The following is a 17,367-nucleotide window of genomic DNA, read 5'->3' as shown; positions in this document are numbered from 1 at the left end:
GAAGTGGTTTGAGCAAGACTTCCCTGTTGAAATTGGCTAAAAACCTTTTTTGCATGAACACTTTCGTTCCTGTAGGAAGCTGATAGGCAGGGAACCAAGGCAGGCAGCTGAGTTCCACATTTCTATATTCAGACACTTTGGAAGATCTCAGTTGGTGGTTGCACTGGGATTGTGCATGAAAATTCTTAGCAAAATAAAAGCCAGGGTGTCACCTAAAGCAAGAGTCTTGGAAGAACCTCATAATATCTCTTCTCTTGTAACTGGCCTTCTCCTTTCATCTCGTCCTTGGCGGTATTCTTGCTCCAGTCCATTTCCTCTTTGGGGCCCAATCTTACATTGCTTACAGCTGGCTCTGAATGCTTGGTCGTCTTTTATGCCATTTCCCCCCTTTTTCATCTAATACTTTTTTACTTTACTCCCAAACTTTTCAAAGGCTGCTATGAGCTATGGCTCACAACTCAAATAAATTTGCTTTAATAATGGGTATGCTGAATTGGTATGTTCCTCACCAGAGTCTTCCTCGGGAAATATTTTGTTAGCACTTGAACCTAACCTTTACTTCTTGTCTGCCAATTATTAAAGCTCTTTTAGTGAGCTTCATCCCAGACTACTACGGAGCCAATCATCTGATGTTGTCTGATCACAGAATACTAGTTTATACAGAATTTATTTGTTAAGTCAATCCTCCATTTACAGATAGATGAATGGGAAATCTTAATTACCACTTTAAGAAAAGTAATCATGTATCTGCAGCATATCTGCTTCTATTACGTTCAGTTTCGTTGGCATGTTCAAGAGACAGGATCTTGGTGGTGGTGGTCCCAAAACTATGGATTATGGATTACTTTCGACTCTAGCATTTAGAACTTCATCTTTCCAGCTGGTATAAATAGCCTTTGTCTCCAAAGCAACTTCTTGTATTATTCTGTACATCTGTTGTGCTGTGACTATTTTTTGTCTCTCCTTTCCTAAAACATCACTTCATGAGAACATAGATCTCAAAAGTGGCTTAAGATATAATAGATATAAGCCCCCAGAATATCTGCTATTAAAGATTAATAATGGAATTCAGAACTAAAAAATTATCTGGCTGGGTCCAATCTAATACAGCATCTTGTTTACAGCAGTGGCTGGGAAAGGTGTCTCTGGGATGCTCTCAAGCAGGCCATGAAGGGAGCAACCATCCTTTCTAGATCTTTATTCTCCGCCCCCCCCCCCAGCTATAAAGCAGCCCTCTCAGACATTCTATAGCAACATTTTGGTTGGCAGGTACACTAGTGTTCTCTTCCCACACCCGGATTCCATGGGGCTGCACAAGTTCGTGTTTGCAGTGGCAACCCTCAGGAAGAACTTTGCATGTGGAGACATTTTCAATGGGCCAAAAGCATTACTAAAAAGATGTTGAAAGCTGCTGGTCCCTGCCTGAAGAAGAAGAGGAGGAGGAGGAGGAGGAGGAGGAGTTTGGATTTGATATCCCGCTTTATCACTACCCAAAAGAGTCTCAAAGTGGCCAACATTCTCCTTTCGCTTCCTCCACCACAACAAACACTCTGTGAGGTGAGTGGGGCTGAGAGACTTCAAAGAAGTGTGATTAGCCCAAAGTCACCCAGCAGCTGCATGTGGAGGAGCGGAGACGCGAACCCAGTGCACCAGATTACAAGTCTACCACTCTTAACCACTATACCACACTGGAATTCTTGGGATAGCTAAATTGAAATACTTTTTCTTTTTAAAAAAATAATAAAGTTTTTAAGAATTACAGCAATGATAAAGACAAAACGAGGCACACAGAACTATTTTTTGTCCAAATAATCCACACGTTTCAATTCTTCATGGGCAATTTTTTTTTTTTTTTTGAAGTGACAAGTGATTTTGAGCTCTCCTTCCTCATGAGATTTCAGCAAGCATCCTTTGAGCAAGGCGGAGCGCATCGTCTTTGGTGATGAAGCAGCTCCTTGCATTCCTGAGCAGCCCCTTCTTTTCTTAATCACAATAAGCTATCTGTGGACACCAACGGCAAACATGATTGTTTCTAGGACTGGCACGCTTTTTTCAAGGAAAACTTATATATTTTCTGCAACATAGACCAACAGGGAAGGGGGCTGCTGATGGAATTGCTTCCCTGGACATATTAATAAAACTAATTCTTAAGTGCATTTGCAGTCAGGCAGACCAATAACGGGAGCAGAGATGACACTGGTGCAAAGTATCGTGAACTTTTCGATGGGGGGTGCAGAAGGCTTTGAACACAGTCAATATGAAAGTCATCAATATATGTGTGACACTAAGGACAAGAGACAACACGGCTCATATAAATGCTGGGCAAAATGAGCAAGTGGTGAATCCCCCAGGGAGAAACAGGAAACAAATGACTTCGCAATGGACACACAGGAGGCAGAAACACAATAAATTACATGTTGGGCAAAAACCTGAGATTCAGACAAAACAAACGCTACTGCGAATAGGCCAAACACAGGTATTTACTAGCTGTTTAATATCACAGTGCTGTGGGGTTTTTCCAAATAAATATAGCTCAGGAAATAAAATATTGGTCAGTAAACAAAACCTTGGGTCCTCACAAACATAGTTGAGTGACCCAAATCTGTAATATAAATGTTAAGGTGTTCTGGCATTGACTAGCCAAGGCCTCATAAAACTTAAGGGTGATAGCCATCCAATATTAGTCATTTTCAGTGAGTCTACAATGACTTACTTGGACAGCACAAGCTTTACTTGTTTATGTGTACAGTGGTACCTTGGGTTACAGATGCTTCAGGTTACAGACGCTTCAGGTTATAGACTCTGCTAACCCAGAAATAGTACCTCGGATTAAGAACTTTGCTTCAGGATGAGAACAGAAATCGTGTGGCGGCAGCAGGGGGCCCCATTATCTAAAGTGGTACCTCAGGTTAACAACAGTGTCAGGTTAAGAACGGACCTCCAGAACGAATTAAGAACGAGGTACCACTGTATATGTATAGGACTGGAGAAAAAAAAGCCCTTAAAATAAGATTGATTCCTTGGCAAGTGTGTTTTCAAACACATCCTTTTTTGGGGACGCATCTTTAGCAACAATTCTCCCCTAATGTATCGGGCATCTAGTGCCTCCTGTTCATTTGTGCTTTCCTAGGATTGGGTTGGTTTTATGTTCTTGCGTTGAGATTTTCCTTTAGTATAGGAGTGCAGCCTTAGATATAAAAATCCCCAAAGCATGGTGACAATTAGTAATGTTGTTCTCAGAATAGTTTCTAGCTAGCTTTCTGACTAATTCCACATTTTCTAGCATTCCTAGAGATCGGCAACATTACAATACATAAAACCAGGGCTATTTTTCTAGAAAAAGAGGTGCCAGAACTCACCATGAACACCTCTCTTGTTCTCTTATAATGTCAATGGCACCTACCTGAGAGGTGCCAGAACAGTTGTGGCTGGGGGGAAAAGCCTTGCATAAAACCTACAAACCTTTCCAAACTGTTCATTATTACCATCAATTGAAAGTGAAACAACATAGAAACTACTTCACTCTGATTGTACAGCAGGTGAATCTTAAGAGGTATCTAGAACACTGCCTACTCCTGTTTCATTGGATGAATTTCGGTTGGTATGGCTCGAGGACTTGGACAAGGTTCTTGAATTGGTGCAGATGCGCACATGTTCTCTGGACCCTTGATCTTGTAGTTGATAAAAACTAGTAAGGAGATGGCCTCTTGGATCAGGGATGTGATTCATGCTTCTTTATTAGAGGAAGTGGTCACTGCATGCCTAAAGGGGGTGGTGATGGGAAGGCCACTTCTTAATAAATCCTCCCTGGAGCTGGAACATTTAGATGACTATCATCCAGTTGTGAATGTCCCTTTCTTGGGCGAGGTTCTTGAACAGGTAAGTTACCAACCAGCTTCAGGCTCTCTTAGATGAGGCTGATTTTCTAGACACATTTTAACTGGGATTTGGAACAGAAACTGTTTTGGTTAGGAGAGAGGCAAGGGAGTGTGACCGTGTTGATTCTTTTCCCCCTCTCAGTAGCTTGCGACACCATTGACCAGAGTATTCTCCTAGAACAGTTTTCTGAATTGAAACCGGGCACCACTGCTTTGCAGTGATTCCAGTCATTTTTAGATGGCCAACTCCAGAGAGTGGTGCTTGGCGAATACTGTGGAGCCTTCGATGTGGGGTTCCACAAGGGTCAAGCTTATTCCCCTTGCTGTTCAACATCTATATGAAACCGCTGATTGGAGTCTTCCAAAGAACTGGTGTCTAGTGTCATCAATATGCTGGTGTAAAGGAGAAATAGAGCTGTGTGACATCTGCAGGTGAGGCATTGGATGTGCTGGATCAGTGTCTGACTTCAGTAAGGGACTGAATGAAATCAAATCCAGATAAGACTGAGGCACTGTTAGTGGTGGTTCCCTAGATGAGATGACTGAGGTTCAACCACTTCTGGAAGAGGTTGCACCTCCCCTTAAAGGCGCAGCTGCACAATTTGAGGTATGTCTGGATCATCTGCTGCAGCTGGAGGTACAAGTGGCCTTGGTGGCATGGAGTACTTTGTAACCAGCTTCAGCAGGTGGCCCTCATCTGCAATCATACCCAGACAGGGATAACATACCTTCATTGTCTATTCTCTGGCAGCCTCCAGGTCACAAAGGCTAGCAGTACACAGATCTGACAGCAACCTCTCCCTTGCTGTGCATGCCTCTCTGATCTTATTTACACACAATCTCAGCAAAAAATACTCTGGATTTGTAACACTCCCTGTAACCGCCTGATGTTGAAACGAGTGACACATTCCTTCTGCAAGATCCATTGAAATAAATAGGAGGCGTTTCAAAGATGACCCAAGAGAAGTTCCAAGTGGGTACTACATGTCTTTTGAATCTTTCTACTCACACCCTAGTGTTACATTCTTCATTTTGGTATTTAATATTGTAATGCTACTACTACTACTACTATTATTATCATTATTATTTCTATCACATGATCTAGTAATTGACTCTCCACGGAGTTTGGCAGGCCCGTGCTGCCTGCTCTTCCATACAAATTTCCTTTGGCGTATGGTGTACAAAGCACGACAAGTTCTCACTCATGTTTCAAAGCCATCTCTCTTTTCAGAGCTATTTGTTATTGTCTCCATCATCACAAGTTTAAAAAAGGAAAGTTAATTAAATATGGAACAAGACTGAGCAACATCTTTTAAACCATCATGTCATTAGAACTGGATTCCTCAGAGAGCTGCTTAAAAGGGGTTTGAGAACAATGACTGTTCAATCAGATATTTATGGGCATAGTTATGTAAACACACTCTTTATTGTCTATGTATATTTAATATAATTATCAGTTTTGTACTCAGACTCTCTGGAGACCCAACAAATCACAGTGTCGCTTTGAAAATGTCAGCAGAAAAGACAATTATTATGCTTGCAAATATTCATAAATTATATTTAAAAGTCTTGTAAAAATGTATCCTATGAAACAGAGTTCTTTGCAGTTACTGAATAATTACTGTATTTCTTTGATTTAAAATCATATTGAGGGATCCAGTAGAAGAACTTCAGTGATGTAGGAAATTGCTGATCATAGCAAATGAGATCACAAGCATTTTGGACAAATGAAGAATTGGTATCAAAATAAGAATTTTGACTTTTGGTGTGTGTGTGTGTGTGTCTGTCTGTCTAAGTAAGATTAACAGTAAAGTTGAAATCTTGGCATCATGAAAGAAACATAAAGGTGGAATCTTGTCCTCTTATCTTTTTACTAACTATTTAATGGTTGCCTAAGGCACTAAGGCTACAATTCTATGTGCACTTGGAGTAATTCCCATTGAGCACAGGTGACTTCTGAGTAAACCGGTAGGAATTGTGGTCTAAATTTAGGAACATGCACAGCATCCGGCTACCGGTCTATGAAATACTTTCCTATAAATGTCTTAGGATTCCAAACATTGGTCTTGCAAATCCACTGAAACTGCACACTTATCATAGTCTTCACGATTTGAATCTTAATTGTCTGAAGTTTTCTCATTTGGAATCAGCTCTATCTCTTCTATATAAGACTGTTTCTAAGTACTCTTACGTACATTGTATGTTGGTTTATTCAGACTTCAGGTTCAATGGAATGTTTAGACCATTTGAATAAATAAGCTTGTGCCCATTATGAGTAGAAGGATAACATGCCTGATTTTGTTTGCTCATCTTCCATTATCCCGGCAACTCAGTGAAAGGAACATCGCAGAGAGAATGTTCCATTTGCCAGTAAAGCGTAAAGGCCCCTTGAACGATAATTGAGCAGTAATGTATGAAGGAATGCATTAGAGTGGAATCAATGTTATATTCTTGTCTGTGTGGCCAAGATCTTTCCATGGAGTCCTTTGCATTACCTGAGATGCAAGCTCACCCTCCCAGCCCCAGCACTGTGGCAAGTAATATTCTGTTTTCATACCAAGTTATTTCTAATTGTCGCCAATTATGAGTCATTTGCTTTTAGGTGTCTTGCCTGTCACAATATTAACATTTCTAAAGCTTTCCCTCCGAAGGCTGCGAAAATCTGTTGTGACATCTAAATAAGGAAGTATTCAATCAAGGTGTGAAGCAATTGTTAATTTTTCATATAAATAGAGGGTCATATGTTGGTATATAAGGTACAGCTCTTTCTCTTCTTTCTTGAGGACAGTGTCTCAGAGAGGATAAAAGCAAAAGGACAAGTGCATTCCTTGTGACAGGATTATAGTTGAGTGGAGAATGTTCTAGCACTTTTAAAGAGTCAAGAAGTATTTGCAGAGGGTAGCCGTGTTAGTCTCTCATGGCAGAAATGGTCAACAATTGTGTGGTACCTAAAATACTAAAAAAAAATATTTTTATGACACAAGCTTTGTGGATTTTTTTTGGACTTTTGTGGCCCATTTTGTCAGAGGCATGAAGTGAAATCTTAGTGTTGGCAGGTATATAAAGGAGAATATTGTAAGGTGAGGCTTGAATGGCCCCACTGAAATTTGAAAGACCAAAGGCTTGGTGCAAACTATTACTATTAGATTCTAATGAATGATTGAATATTGCTTTATTTGATATAGGTTGTTTATTTTAAAGTTACTTTGACTTTTTTTATTGGTTGTTGATTGTTACTATTAATGTTTGATGCTTTATTATGTTTTAATATGTGTTAGAAGCTGCCCAGAGTACCTGGGGCAACCCAGACAGATGGGTGGGCTATATTATTATATTATTAACTAACTAACTAACGAAACTAGATGATCTGACTCAGTATAACACAACTTCCTATGTCCCTAGCTTGTGTCTGGGCATATGGTTTGGAAAAAGTGAGAGTTAACTCCTTGTAAATTCCCTTAAGGGGCTTATGCAGCAGCTAAGCCGCTATGGGGACCAGAGTCCACCTCATTTGCTCCTCCTATCTTCACAGCTTATTTAGCAATCTGGTTGAATAGTACAGCCTGTGAACAGGGACTTCTGCTTAGCCTTTCCACTCTTTATGCCAAGTAACAGGCATTCTCATTCAATAAACCTGTGGCCTGCTTTGCATCCAGCATGTATGTCTCCTGTTCTTCCCCTCCCCCTGGTCTCCTTGATGCTGGCACAATTTTACTTTCCCCCTTCTCATTAGGGTGGCTCATTTTAGCTTCAGTGGCCCACTGGGGAAGCTAGCATGCCAGAGACTAAGCACATTCATACGGAGTCTCTGTATTTCTCCCTCCTCCCCACCTCCTGGTTCTGCAAACTGATACCCCAATCTTGTTCTGTTTGCTAAATGCTCTGATAAGCCCCCATGGAAGACTCAATCCTCATTGGGAAGGTTGAATGTCTTTCATAATCTCTTTAAACAGCTTTTTAGGGTATCACCGAGAAACCGGGAACTAATGAGAAAGGTAAATGGATTCAGGCATTTGATATGAGTGACTCGCTCTTCAAACCAGGAGTTGAATGTGACCAGAAGACTTCTATTCCCTAGCCCTGAAAGGCAGGACTAATCGATGCACAAAGCTACCATCACATTTGCTGTTGCTGTGTTTACTGTGTTACTGTATTTACATAACTAGAAATTCAACAACCTTGCGTGTTTTGCAAGCTGTCATGACATAAGAAGCAAGTAATATGCTATGTTTTGCTTGCTAACATATTTTTGACATATTTTAGCTTTTGATTATAAGATTGCATCTTTCCCAGCTACCATCTGTCTCAACTCAGTGGCACAAACACAGTGGGGTGTAATATTTCTAACATACTTGAACTTGACGAAAAACATGCTATTTACAGTTTTAACCAATATGTCCCGCTTTCACACATGAAGGCTGAAATAAATGCCTGCACTTTTGCAAAAGGTATCTGCCATGAAGAAAGAAGACATAATCAGATCCAATTTGGCAGAGATGAGTAACATATTAATGGAAACGAAAGCGGAATGGGTGTCTGAGTTATTATAAATAGAAGCTGGCATTGTACTTGCAGTGTATGCACAGTTGCCCATGTTTATCCTTTTGTCAGCACAAATGAGATTTTCTTAGACTACTTTTTTAAATCCCATATTCTTTTTTTTGTTCTTGGCAACGGATGCCTAAAATTCTTAAGGCTGGAGAAAGAAACATGGCACATTTTTTCCTTGAAATCTCTGGCAAGCAGAGGCACTTTGAAAACTTTGTTTCCAGCCCTCCCATCTGTGGAGATTCAGAATGTGACACTCAGCAAACTGGAAATCACACTTAAAATTTACCCTGTCAGGAAAAGGCCAGCAACTCTTTGTGTATCACATTGTGTAGCTCTAACCACTGCATAAGGATTACAGAAACACTGTGCAACAAATGCAGAGAATAGATTTGGGGTGAACATTCATAGCAGCATATCTGAGGACCAGCAGCAACAGCAAAACCCTGATGGTACATCCTTCCTTTACACATACTTGGGACAAACAGGTTAATGCAGTTCTCGGCAACACTTCTCGGCTGGCTTTGAACAATCCCCCACAGGAAATGCAAGGCTGGAGTGCTCACTGAAGCGCTCTTTCTGGCCACGTCCTCTACTGCCATCTCTGTCAGCAGTGAGGACAAGGGACTGGAGGGTAGAGGAGTCCATGTCAATGCTGTGGCTGGAATTTAACAGGGTTGCCACCTCTGTTTGAGAGGATAGGGGTGGGGGGAGAACTGGCTACCGCTCCCTTCATAAGATAATCATTTAAGCGCACGAGCTTCCAACAGTGTCTGAGGCTGAAATAGAAATGTGAAAATACTGAAAGGAGAGAAAGGGGAAGCAAAGGCTACAATCCTAAGCATACTTCTTGGGCAGGAGGGATGGGGGGAGACATTCAACTCAGTATGCTGTTAAAGCCAGATCTATAAAACTCTCACTTTCCAAAATAGTATGTGCACTTTGCAATGTAGGTCTCCAACCAATGTTTGCAAAAATGCGCATATATATATATATATATATATATATATATATATCTCAGAGGAAAGTATGCGTGAAAATGATGGTCTTAGTTAAACTTACACAAAAATGTATTATAATAGGAAAAATTGCTTGCAAAAAAAATAGGTACTGTTTATAAAACTGTTTCTTAGGTGAACTTTGTCCTAAAGTGTTGATGAGGATTAAAAAAGTGGGTTTTTTTTATTTCTGCAAAATATGGAAAACCAAATTTAAGATTGGAGAATGAGCAACTGAGAGAACTGAACTTGACAGATTCTTCCATCCTTACTGGGGAATAAATGCGCTGACCTCAGTGAAATTTAATTCTTCTGAATAAACACATTAGGACTGCACTGTAAAACAGAAACACCCAGACTTTTTAAAAAACTGGACAAATGGCAGTCACAAAGTTCAGGACAGGAATGAGTAACACCAATGTTGTTGGACTACAACTCCCATCATCCATGACCATTGTCCATGTTGGGCTGCCATCAGCCCAAGCCACCAACTCCCCAACAATAGCTAGAGGGCCACAGGTTCTCCACCCCTGGTTTAGGGGATTGACATTTGCAAGCTCTGGATTCAGATCACTTACCACGACAATCCTGGTATTTTTCTAAAGAAATATACATCTTAAACAATAACAAATTTAAACTAGAACTTAAGAGGCAGTAAGAGCCTGATTTGTGGAATCCTGTGTGATGTGAAGGGGAAAATAATTTGTTTATTTACGAGTCAAAATTAAGTTGCAAAAGGAGAGCAGGTTTGTTTGTATCTGGGACAAAAAGCACAGCCACGCTGTAATGTAATGGTAAACTGAATTTATTTCCTCTTGGAAAACCATTCCAGTAATCTCCAGGTTCAGACCGCAGAGTAAACATTAATAACAGTAACATACAGGTTAGTTCAACTGATTCAAAAATTTGGCCATGTGACGTCATTAAGGAAAAGTCTTGAACACTCAAAAGCTTCAAATGGTATCCAGGGGAAAAAAAAGTTTCTTTGACAATCTACATAACAACTATTGCATATATGGTAATGCTATCTGTCATATCGCAAGGCTTACAAATATATATACAGGCCATATTCAGCTGGGGGGTCAGTTTGGAGAGAATCGGTTCATTTTTATTTATTTTTACTTTTGCAAGTATCTTCAACAATAAAAATACTCTTGAATTCATTTGCTTGTATACCAAAAGAGAAATTGTAGACATAAGCTGGAATGAAAGGAAAGCCAAATAGGGTTGTAATGTATTAGTTTTTTTCTCCTGTTTCTTCCTTGAAAATAACATTTGTCTTAAGCCTTTTTTCCCTTTATATGTTATTCTTCTTTTAATCCTGCTTGAATAGGGCCCAAGTCCACTTGTCTTTATAAGACCATTTTAGTATCAGACAACATAATACATGTGCAACACTTTATATACAAGAAGTCTCTCCGGTGCTCAAAAGTTCAAACACATGAACATCCAACAGTTTTGATAATACAAGTTTTATGGTACAATACAATGTTTCTGAATAATATACATTAACAATGAAAGTCTCGTGCAAAGAGTTAAACATGTTCCCTTTTTTTTCTTGTCCCGCAAAGAATCGATTCCTGAAGAACTGGGCCTTGCACTAACTGCTATGTTGGGTCATTGTATGATTCTGCAAGAAAAAAAGGAGATATGTGGTTATTGTACAGCCAAGGAAACAAAGCACGGCCACAAAAAGAACATATGGCTGCAATGCATGTCACTGTGTTAAGTGGCCTATTATACACACTTTGATGTTGCTTTGTACAGTGGTACCTCGGGTTAAGTACTTAATTCGTTCCGGAGGTCCGTTCTTAAGCTGAAACTGTTCTTAACCTGAAGCACCACTTTAGCTCATGGGGCCTCCTGCTGCCGCTGCGCTGGCGGAGCATGATTTCTGTTCTCATCCTGAAGCAAAGTTCTTAACCCAAGGTACTATTTCTGGGTTAGCAGAGTCTGTAACCTGAAGTGTATGTAACCCGAGGTACCACTGTATTGCATACTGGAATCATTTCTATAATCTTCATCTTATGCACTTCAAAGTACATTAGGTCAAAGTCCAAGACAGTACTTGCCTAAATGGTCATTTGTGAAAATGTTGGTTTTGGCCTATAATGCAGAAAACACCAACAGACCATGCAAACATCTGGGGGTGATTGCCAGTGAATGTGGCATGGCCCTTCCTTTTGTGAGAATGTTTACAGATCTATCCGCTGGTGGCAAATTTTAGTATGCTAGCTGTTTTGTGTTAATATCTTCCTATGTATCTTTTCAGAAGGCCACTGGTATGTTGCAGCTGAGCCTAGGACAAATCTCAATATAATAGTTCTTTGTGTGGATGTCTCCCTAGGTATCTTTTCAAGAGGTCAGTAGTACGTGGCAAGTGAGCCTAAGGACAAAACGAAAGTTTGAGAAGAATCCTGAAGGAAGACAGAACTTATTCGTGTATGACTCAATATTTGTGACACCACCTAAGGCTACACCCAAGCATCCTACAGGTACTTAGTAGGGAATAAATCCCACTGAACATTATGGGAATAACTGTATGGGAATTGAAGGTGGGCCTTCAGTGTGTGGAAAGTGGCCTGCTTGCACAATAGGATTTCTCACCCACTCCTCCCTCAACTTGCTCTAGAGGGTTGGGGGAACCCCCAGAATAGATTTAGGGTGTATGTGTGCAGCATGTCGGGAGGATAGTTTTACTGTGAGAGTGGATCTTATTCCCCATGTGCATATACCCAATGTATCATAAGGCTGAATTTCACCCATGTTTAGGACTGAGTTGCACAGTGTACTAGTCGCTACAATACCTCAACAAGGGCTCTGCCTGCTGACTAACAATCTAAAAGATTAAAAAGCAGAAAAGCAAACCCAAGACCATTTGATTTCATGCATAGCATTTCCCACATCAGTCGACATGTATCAAAATGCTGTAAAACAATGACAGATAAGATCTGCAAATAGTGGCTATTATGACCAATAATGCCTGTCTTTAAACTGAATATAACTAAGAGATTAGTTTTCCTGATTTAGTGTGACAGAAATGTGCTTATTACGGTAATGTCTGAAATGTGTTCAAATCCATGTGACCAAGACAACACCAGAGTATGTGTTTCCATATGCCTGATGATATCCTATTAATCCGCTCACATCTTACATCGTTCGGTGCTCCCTACGATGCAGGTAGGTCCAGATGACTCAAACAATCAAGTTATAATCTTCTTAAAGGCAATGTGAGGAACAACCATGTTTAGTATCTGAAATACTTTAGTAGAATTTTCTCTGAAGCATAAATGTATAATGCTGTACTGAATGAATTTGCATGCTTGAACATGTTCTAGGTAAAACTGGATTTTTGAGGGATGCAAAATTGAACAAAAACCTGAAACCTGCCCCTGCATTAGGCTTATTTCCCCACCACCACCTACCTGTTCCCAGACCCATTATATTGCCACTTCGGTGTATATTTAGGCCTTTTTTTTCCTTCACTGTATGATCCTGGCCAATTGGGAATCACAGGCCCATCAGATTTCACTACTTGACAATGTTAATGTTGGTAAATAACTTCCTTGGATTGCCCTCACTCTGAATGGGATGGAATGAGGTGATGGGACTGTACTGCCCAAGCAATGGGGCAGACTTTGTTTGTTGCATTGCATTGATGGCAAAACTGAGCAGCAAGAGTCTCACCATAATGTAGGTTTATGTAGCCTTCAAAAGTATATTAACAAGCTGGAACATGTACAGAGGAGGGTGATCAAGGTGATAAAGGGTCTGGAAACAAAGCCTTATGGGCAATGCTTCCTCTTCATCCTGGAACAAAGTGACAAATGGGGTGCCGCAGGGTTCTGTCCAGGGCCCCTTAATGTTCAGTGCTTTTATAAATGACTTGGATGCAGGAATTGAGGGGATGCTCATGCAATTTGCAGGTGGCTCTAAACTGGGAGTGGCAGCCAATGCCACAGAAGATGGAATCAGTATTCAATATGACCTTAACAGCTTGAAGATCTGGGCCCAAACTAATAAAATGAATTTTAATAGGGACACTTAGGCAAGAGGGACCTGCTGCACAAATATAAGATGTTGGGCACCTGGCTTAACAGTAATATATGTGAAAAGGATCTAGGGGTCTTAGTAGACCACGAGAAAGGAGATTCCCAATAAACATCAGGAAGAAATTTCTGATGGTTAAGAGCTGTTGAACAGTGGAACATACTACCATGAGAGGTAGTGGACTTTCCTTCCTTGAAGGTTTTTAAGCAGAGGTTGGATGGCCATGATGCTTTAGTTGAGATTCCTGCATTGCAGGGCATTGGACTGGATGTCTGATCAGCACTCAGAAGGGGTGTGACATAGGGGTAGATCATCTGCTTTGCATGCACAAGGTCCCAGTCAGGCTGGGAACACACCCTATCTGAAATCCTGGAAGGCTACTGCCAGTCACTGTAGACAATATTGAGCAAAATGGGTTTATGGCCCGACTTGGTATAAGGCACCCTCCGATGTTCCAAATCACAATTATTTTTCATTTAAAAAAAAGAGCATGAAGGCATTAATGTGGAAGATATAAAAGAAACCATGGGATTACTCTCTGCTGAGCCCTGCTGTGGTGCTCCATAGTCAATATGGCCTGCTGCACAACAAGATTCTCAAGAGAACATGGAGACAGAAACTCAGAGAGAAGCAACAGCGAGAAAAATTGCTAATTAAGCAAAGACACAAACATGTACCTTGAGCAGCCTCCCTAAATACTTGAGACTACAAGGATGTGCAACCTCTTTGCATTTTTTTAGAGCATCAATGGACTAGAAAGAAATACCTGCCTAGGGAGAAAGGCTGTTTTTGAGTATAGTGCAGATATAACATTTATGAGACAAAAAGGTGAAAGATGGGAGGAAAGAGGTAAGGGAAGGAGAAAAATTCTTGAATCCCACAGAGAGCTACATTATATTCTGCCATAAACAAAACAAAAAAACAAAAAAGTTGTCTACTGGAGACACCATGTATAAGCGACTGAAAATTGCAACCATTAATCCCAGTTATGAACTGCTGGAGGTTTTGGTTTAAGGGTGTTTTTTTATATAAAGAAGGTTGTGTTTAAAAATTTAGGACAAAATTTTCCTCTATTATCCACCCAGCAGATCTGAGCTCTGATATCCTCCTCTTTCCATGTGCTCTGGACTCCCACTTCCATGACAATAGGAGCTAACACAAGTGGGGAAATCGAAAGATGGAGCTCCTGTTGACATGAACATGGGAGTTTTCAGTGCACAGGGAGAACCAATATTAGAGTTAAGAGCTTCTGTGTAACTCTGAGAATGGAATTTGCCCTTTACAGGACATACAGTATATTTGAGGCTGATGTTTTTTAAAATTGATCTTCTGGAAAGCATGCAGTACTAAGTAATTTCATTCTCCTTCCCATATTGCCACTCTATTATTATTGCCCATGTTGCCACTCTAAGGCACCCTGAGTGATGCGTGTGCATTAAAAGGGCAAAGCAAAAATTCTCATCTAAATAAAGATATAAAATTCAGCAAATTTTTGAAATCTCAATCCTATTACCTCAGTATTTATATATCTGCGTTGTATATTGCTGAGAAAGTTTGATACTGGGAGCTCTTTCAGCTTTTTTGTAGATTTTGTCAGTTTGAAGAAGTAAACTGGATTAGAATTTATATTCTTTTCCAGGATCGGAATTGATGTCTTTTGTGCTTTGTCATTTGTCACACACACACACACACACACACACACACACACACACGTAATCTTGCTTTGCAAAAGCATGCTGTATGCAGAAATTGAGGTGCAATGACAAAAACACAATAATAGAACGTTAGGGTTTTGTTTTTGTTTTTAATTATTTCCTAACAACAAAAATGAAGCCATAGTGTTCAAGGATCCTTGCATTCCACGGAACAATGTGAAGTCAGCATATGTCACATGCCAAAGATTCTAAAATACTAGCTTTCCAAGGGCACTTGCTCTGTGATATCAGTGGAACTTAACATTCATATGATCATCTATTCAACCCTTTAGGTTTCAGAAACTGATGTTGGCAGCTTGGTGCTTTGAACACTTGGGCTGTGTCCATTTCAGTGAACTTGGGAAACGCTCTTGTGTTTTGTCACTGAGTTCCACAGCTTTCACTGCAGCAGTGAAAAAGCAGGGGTTTTCCCCCCAGCAACTGTTTGAAGTCTCCTCTCCACCCTGTTGTATTTACCTGAACTAAATTCTTACAGAAAGCAATCTGAGAAAGAGAAACAGAGTGCCAGAAAAAAAACTACCGTGAAAAAATCTCCCCCTGATTCCAATACCCCATTAGAATCCCAAACGTGAAGTGCTATCGCATTCAATTTAAATGAGACATTTCGAAGCTGAATGAAATGAATGCAATTGTTTCTGAAAAGCAGATTACAAATAAAGAAATAGAAAGATTAAATGGGGACATTATTGTTCAACAGATGGTGTCAGAATCACAGCAGCATGTTTTTCTCTTTCCTTAATTCAAGAAAGTAATCAATCATCACTGATTAACTAATTATGGTATACTAACATTTTAAAATTGATGGGAAATCTACATTTAAAAACTAAGCCCCGTTCCTGCTTTCTCCCCCTTTTCTGTAAGCCCACGGCATTCCAATACAGTTTCAGGTTGTAAAACAGATTTCTACATCACTAACCTTTAAGCACCACTTTTTTAAACACACACAAACACACACAAACACACACACACACACACACACACACACACACACACCAAAAGCAATTGGTTTCCAACAGGCTGGATAATAAGTCTTTTGACCTGCATTCTTCTCTGACCCATTAAGGTCACCTCTGTGCTCGGGCATATAGCTGACTTAGGAAATGCCTCCAAGTCCTGCATTTCATCTCCTGCCCACTCAAAATAAAGCTTTCTTTAAATGTGTCTGTACAGGTCCCAGAAGACCAGGGAGGCATCCCTGTAGTGGGCAATGGAGGGACAGAAGCTTCTGCCTTTATTAATGAATGCAGACCATTATGAGTCTGGCTGGCTCCTGCGCTGTTCCCAGAAGCATATACTGTACGTGACTTAAAATGCTAGAATATTGACACAAAGCGAGCCAGGCAACCCTAAGGAAAATTACTCCTTGGATATAATGTAGGCTCGTAACAGCTATTAGAGTACAAAATAAAACCCTCCGGGATCAAACTGACATATACAGCATTCTACCTACTCCTCAAACATTAGAAGAATTTCTTTGTGAAGGCATTCTCAAGGACAGCATTAAACTGACTTTTGTAGCAATCTGCAACAGCTTTTTGGCTTACAGCTTTTAGTACTAAATCTCTAGTTTGAATCAATATAAGTACTATATCCTCCACATTAATCAATACATTTGGTTCAATACACATTCTATTAAATTATACTTTCTAATCAAGGTTTTCTGCTTCTCCCCCACCCCAATCCATTGCTCCCTTCTTCCAAACCTCTTACCGATAGCTTTCAGTTTGTCCTCGGAAAATGGCAGGATACTTGGTGGGGGTGGGAGAGATAGAGATGAAGTAAAAATGGGCAAGCCCAGCATACCCCGATTACAAGCCCTAATGCCAAGCAGGTGGTTTGATTTCAATAAGATTTCCAGAACTTCCAATCCTAGCTTTCAGGATTGATGATATAGCTCCTGCAAAACTGGACAAAGAAATGTTCAAGAACACAAAGAAGGAGATGCACCAAGCAAGGGGGCGGGGAAGGTTTCAATTTTTATTTTGGTTAAACAAAAAATGACTAAAGGAGCGGGGCAAAACTCAATAGTGAAGGCAAATGTGTAAAAAAACAAAAAACCACAGTCAGAGAGGAATTCAGTTATCCATGACCTGGTAACGTGCAGCTCCCTTTGAAAAAGCTCAGTTGGTTCAGAATATGCTAACTGGAACTGGCTATGTGAGTTCTTTTATCTGGCTT

The 17,367-nt window shown here is 40.2% G+C and overlaps 2 protein-coding genes across 21 annotated transcripts in view; one reads left to right on the top strand and one right to left on the bottom strand.

Annotated features, from left to right (window-relative positions):
- Window positions 1-17,367, top strand: part of LOC308481772 (uncharacterized protein) — a 246,900-nt gene that overhangs the window by 203,121 nt on the left and 26,412 nt on the right. For 7 of the 11 annotated variants that reach the window (XR_013988870.1, XR_013988871.1, XR_013988872.1 and 4 more), the window contains one exon: window positions 11,772-13,946. Coding sequence is in view for 3 of the 11 variants with exons in the window: in XM_081014494.1 (XP_080870620.1) it covers window positions 11,772-11,919; window positions 12,455-12,459 (153 nt within the window). In the remaining 8 variants the exon portion in view is untranslated. Of the gene's footprint in view, window positions 1-11,771; window positions 13,947-17,367 lie in introns of those variants that run through there. The other 4 variants (XR_013988869.1, XM_081014492.1, XM_081014493.1 and 1 more) reach the window with 2 other exon arrangements.
- The window catches only part of ZNF521 (zinc finger protein 521), a 285,724-nt gene continuing 278,570 nt past the window's right edge, over window positions 10,214-17,367 (bottom strand). For all 10 annotated transcript variants that reach the window (XM_081014396.1, XM_081014397.1, XM_081014399.1 and 7 more), the window contains one exon: window positions 10,214-11,054. In XM_081014396.1, the coding sequence (XP_080870522.1) occupies window positions 11,025-11,054 (30 nt within the window). In that variant the 3' untranslated portion in view covers window positions 10,214-11,024. The remainder of the gene's footprint in view (window positions 11,055-17,367) is intronic.

Source organism: Podarcis pityusensis, assembly GCF_964106645.2.
Source record: "Podarcis pityusensis genome assembly, chromosome: 7".
NCBI lineage: Eukaryota > Metazoa > Chordata > Lepidosauria > Squamata > Lacertidae > Podarcis > Podarcis pityusensis.
Note: the sequence above shows the minus strand (reverse complement) of the source record. Positions and strands in the feature narration are given on the sequence as shown.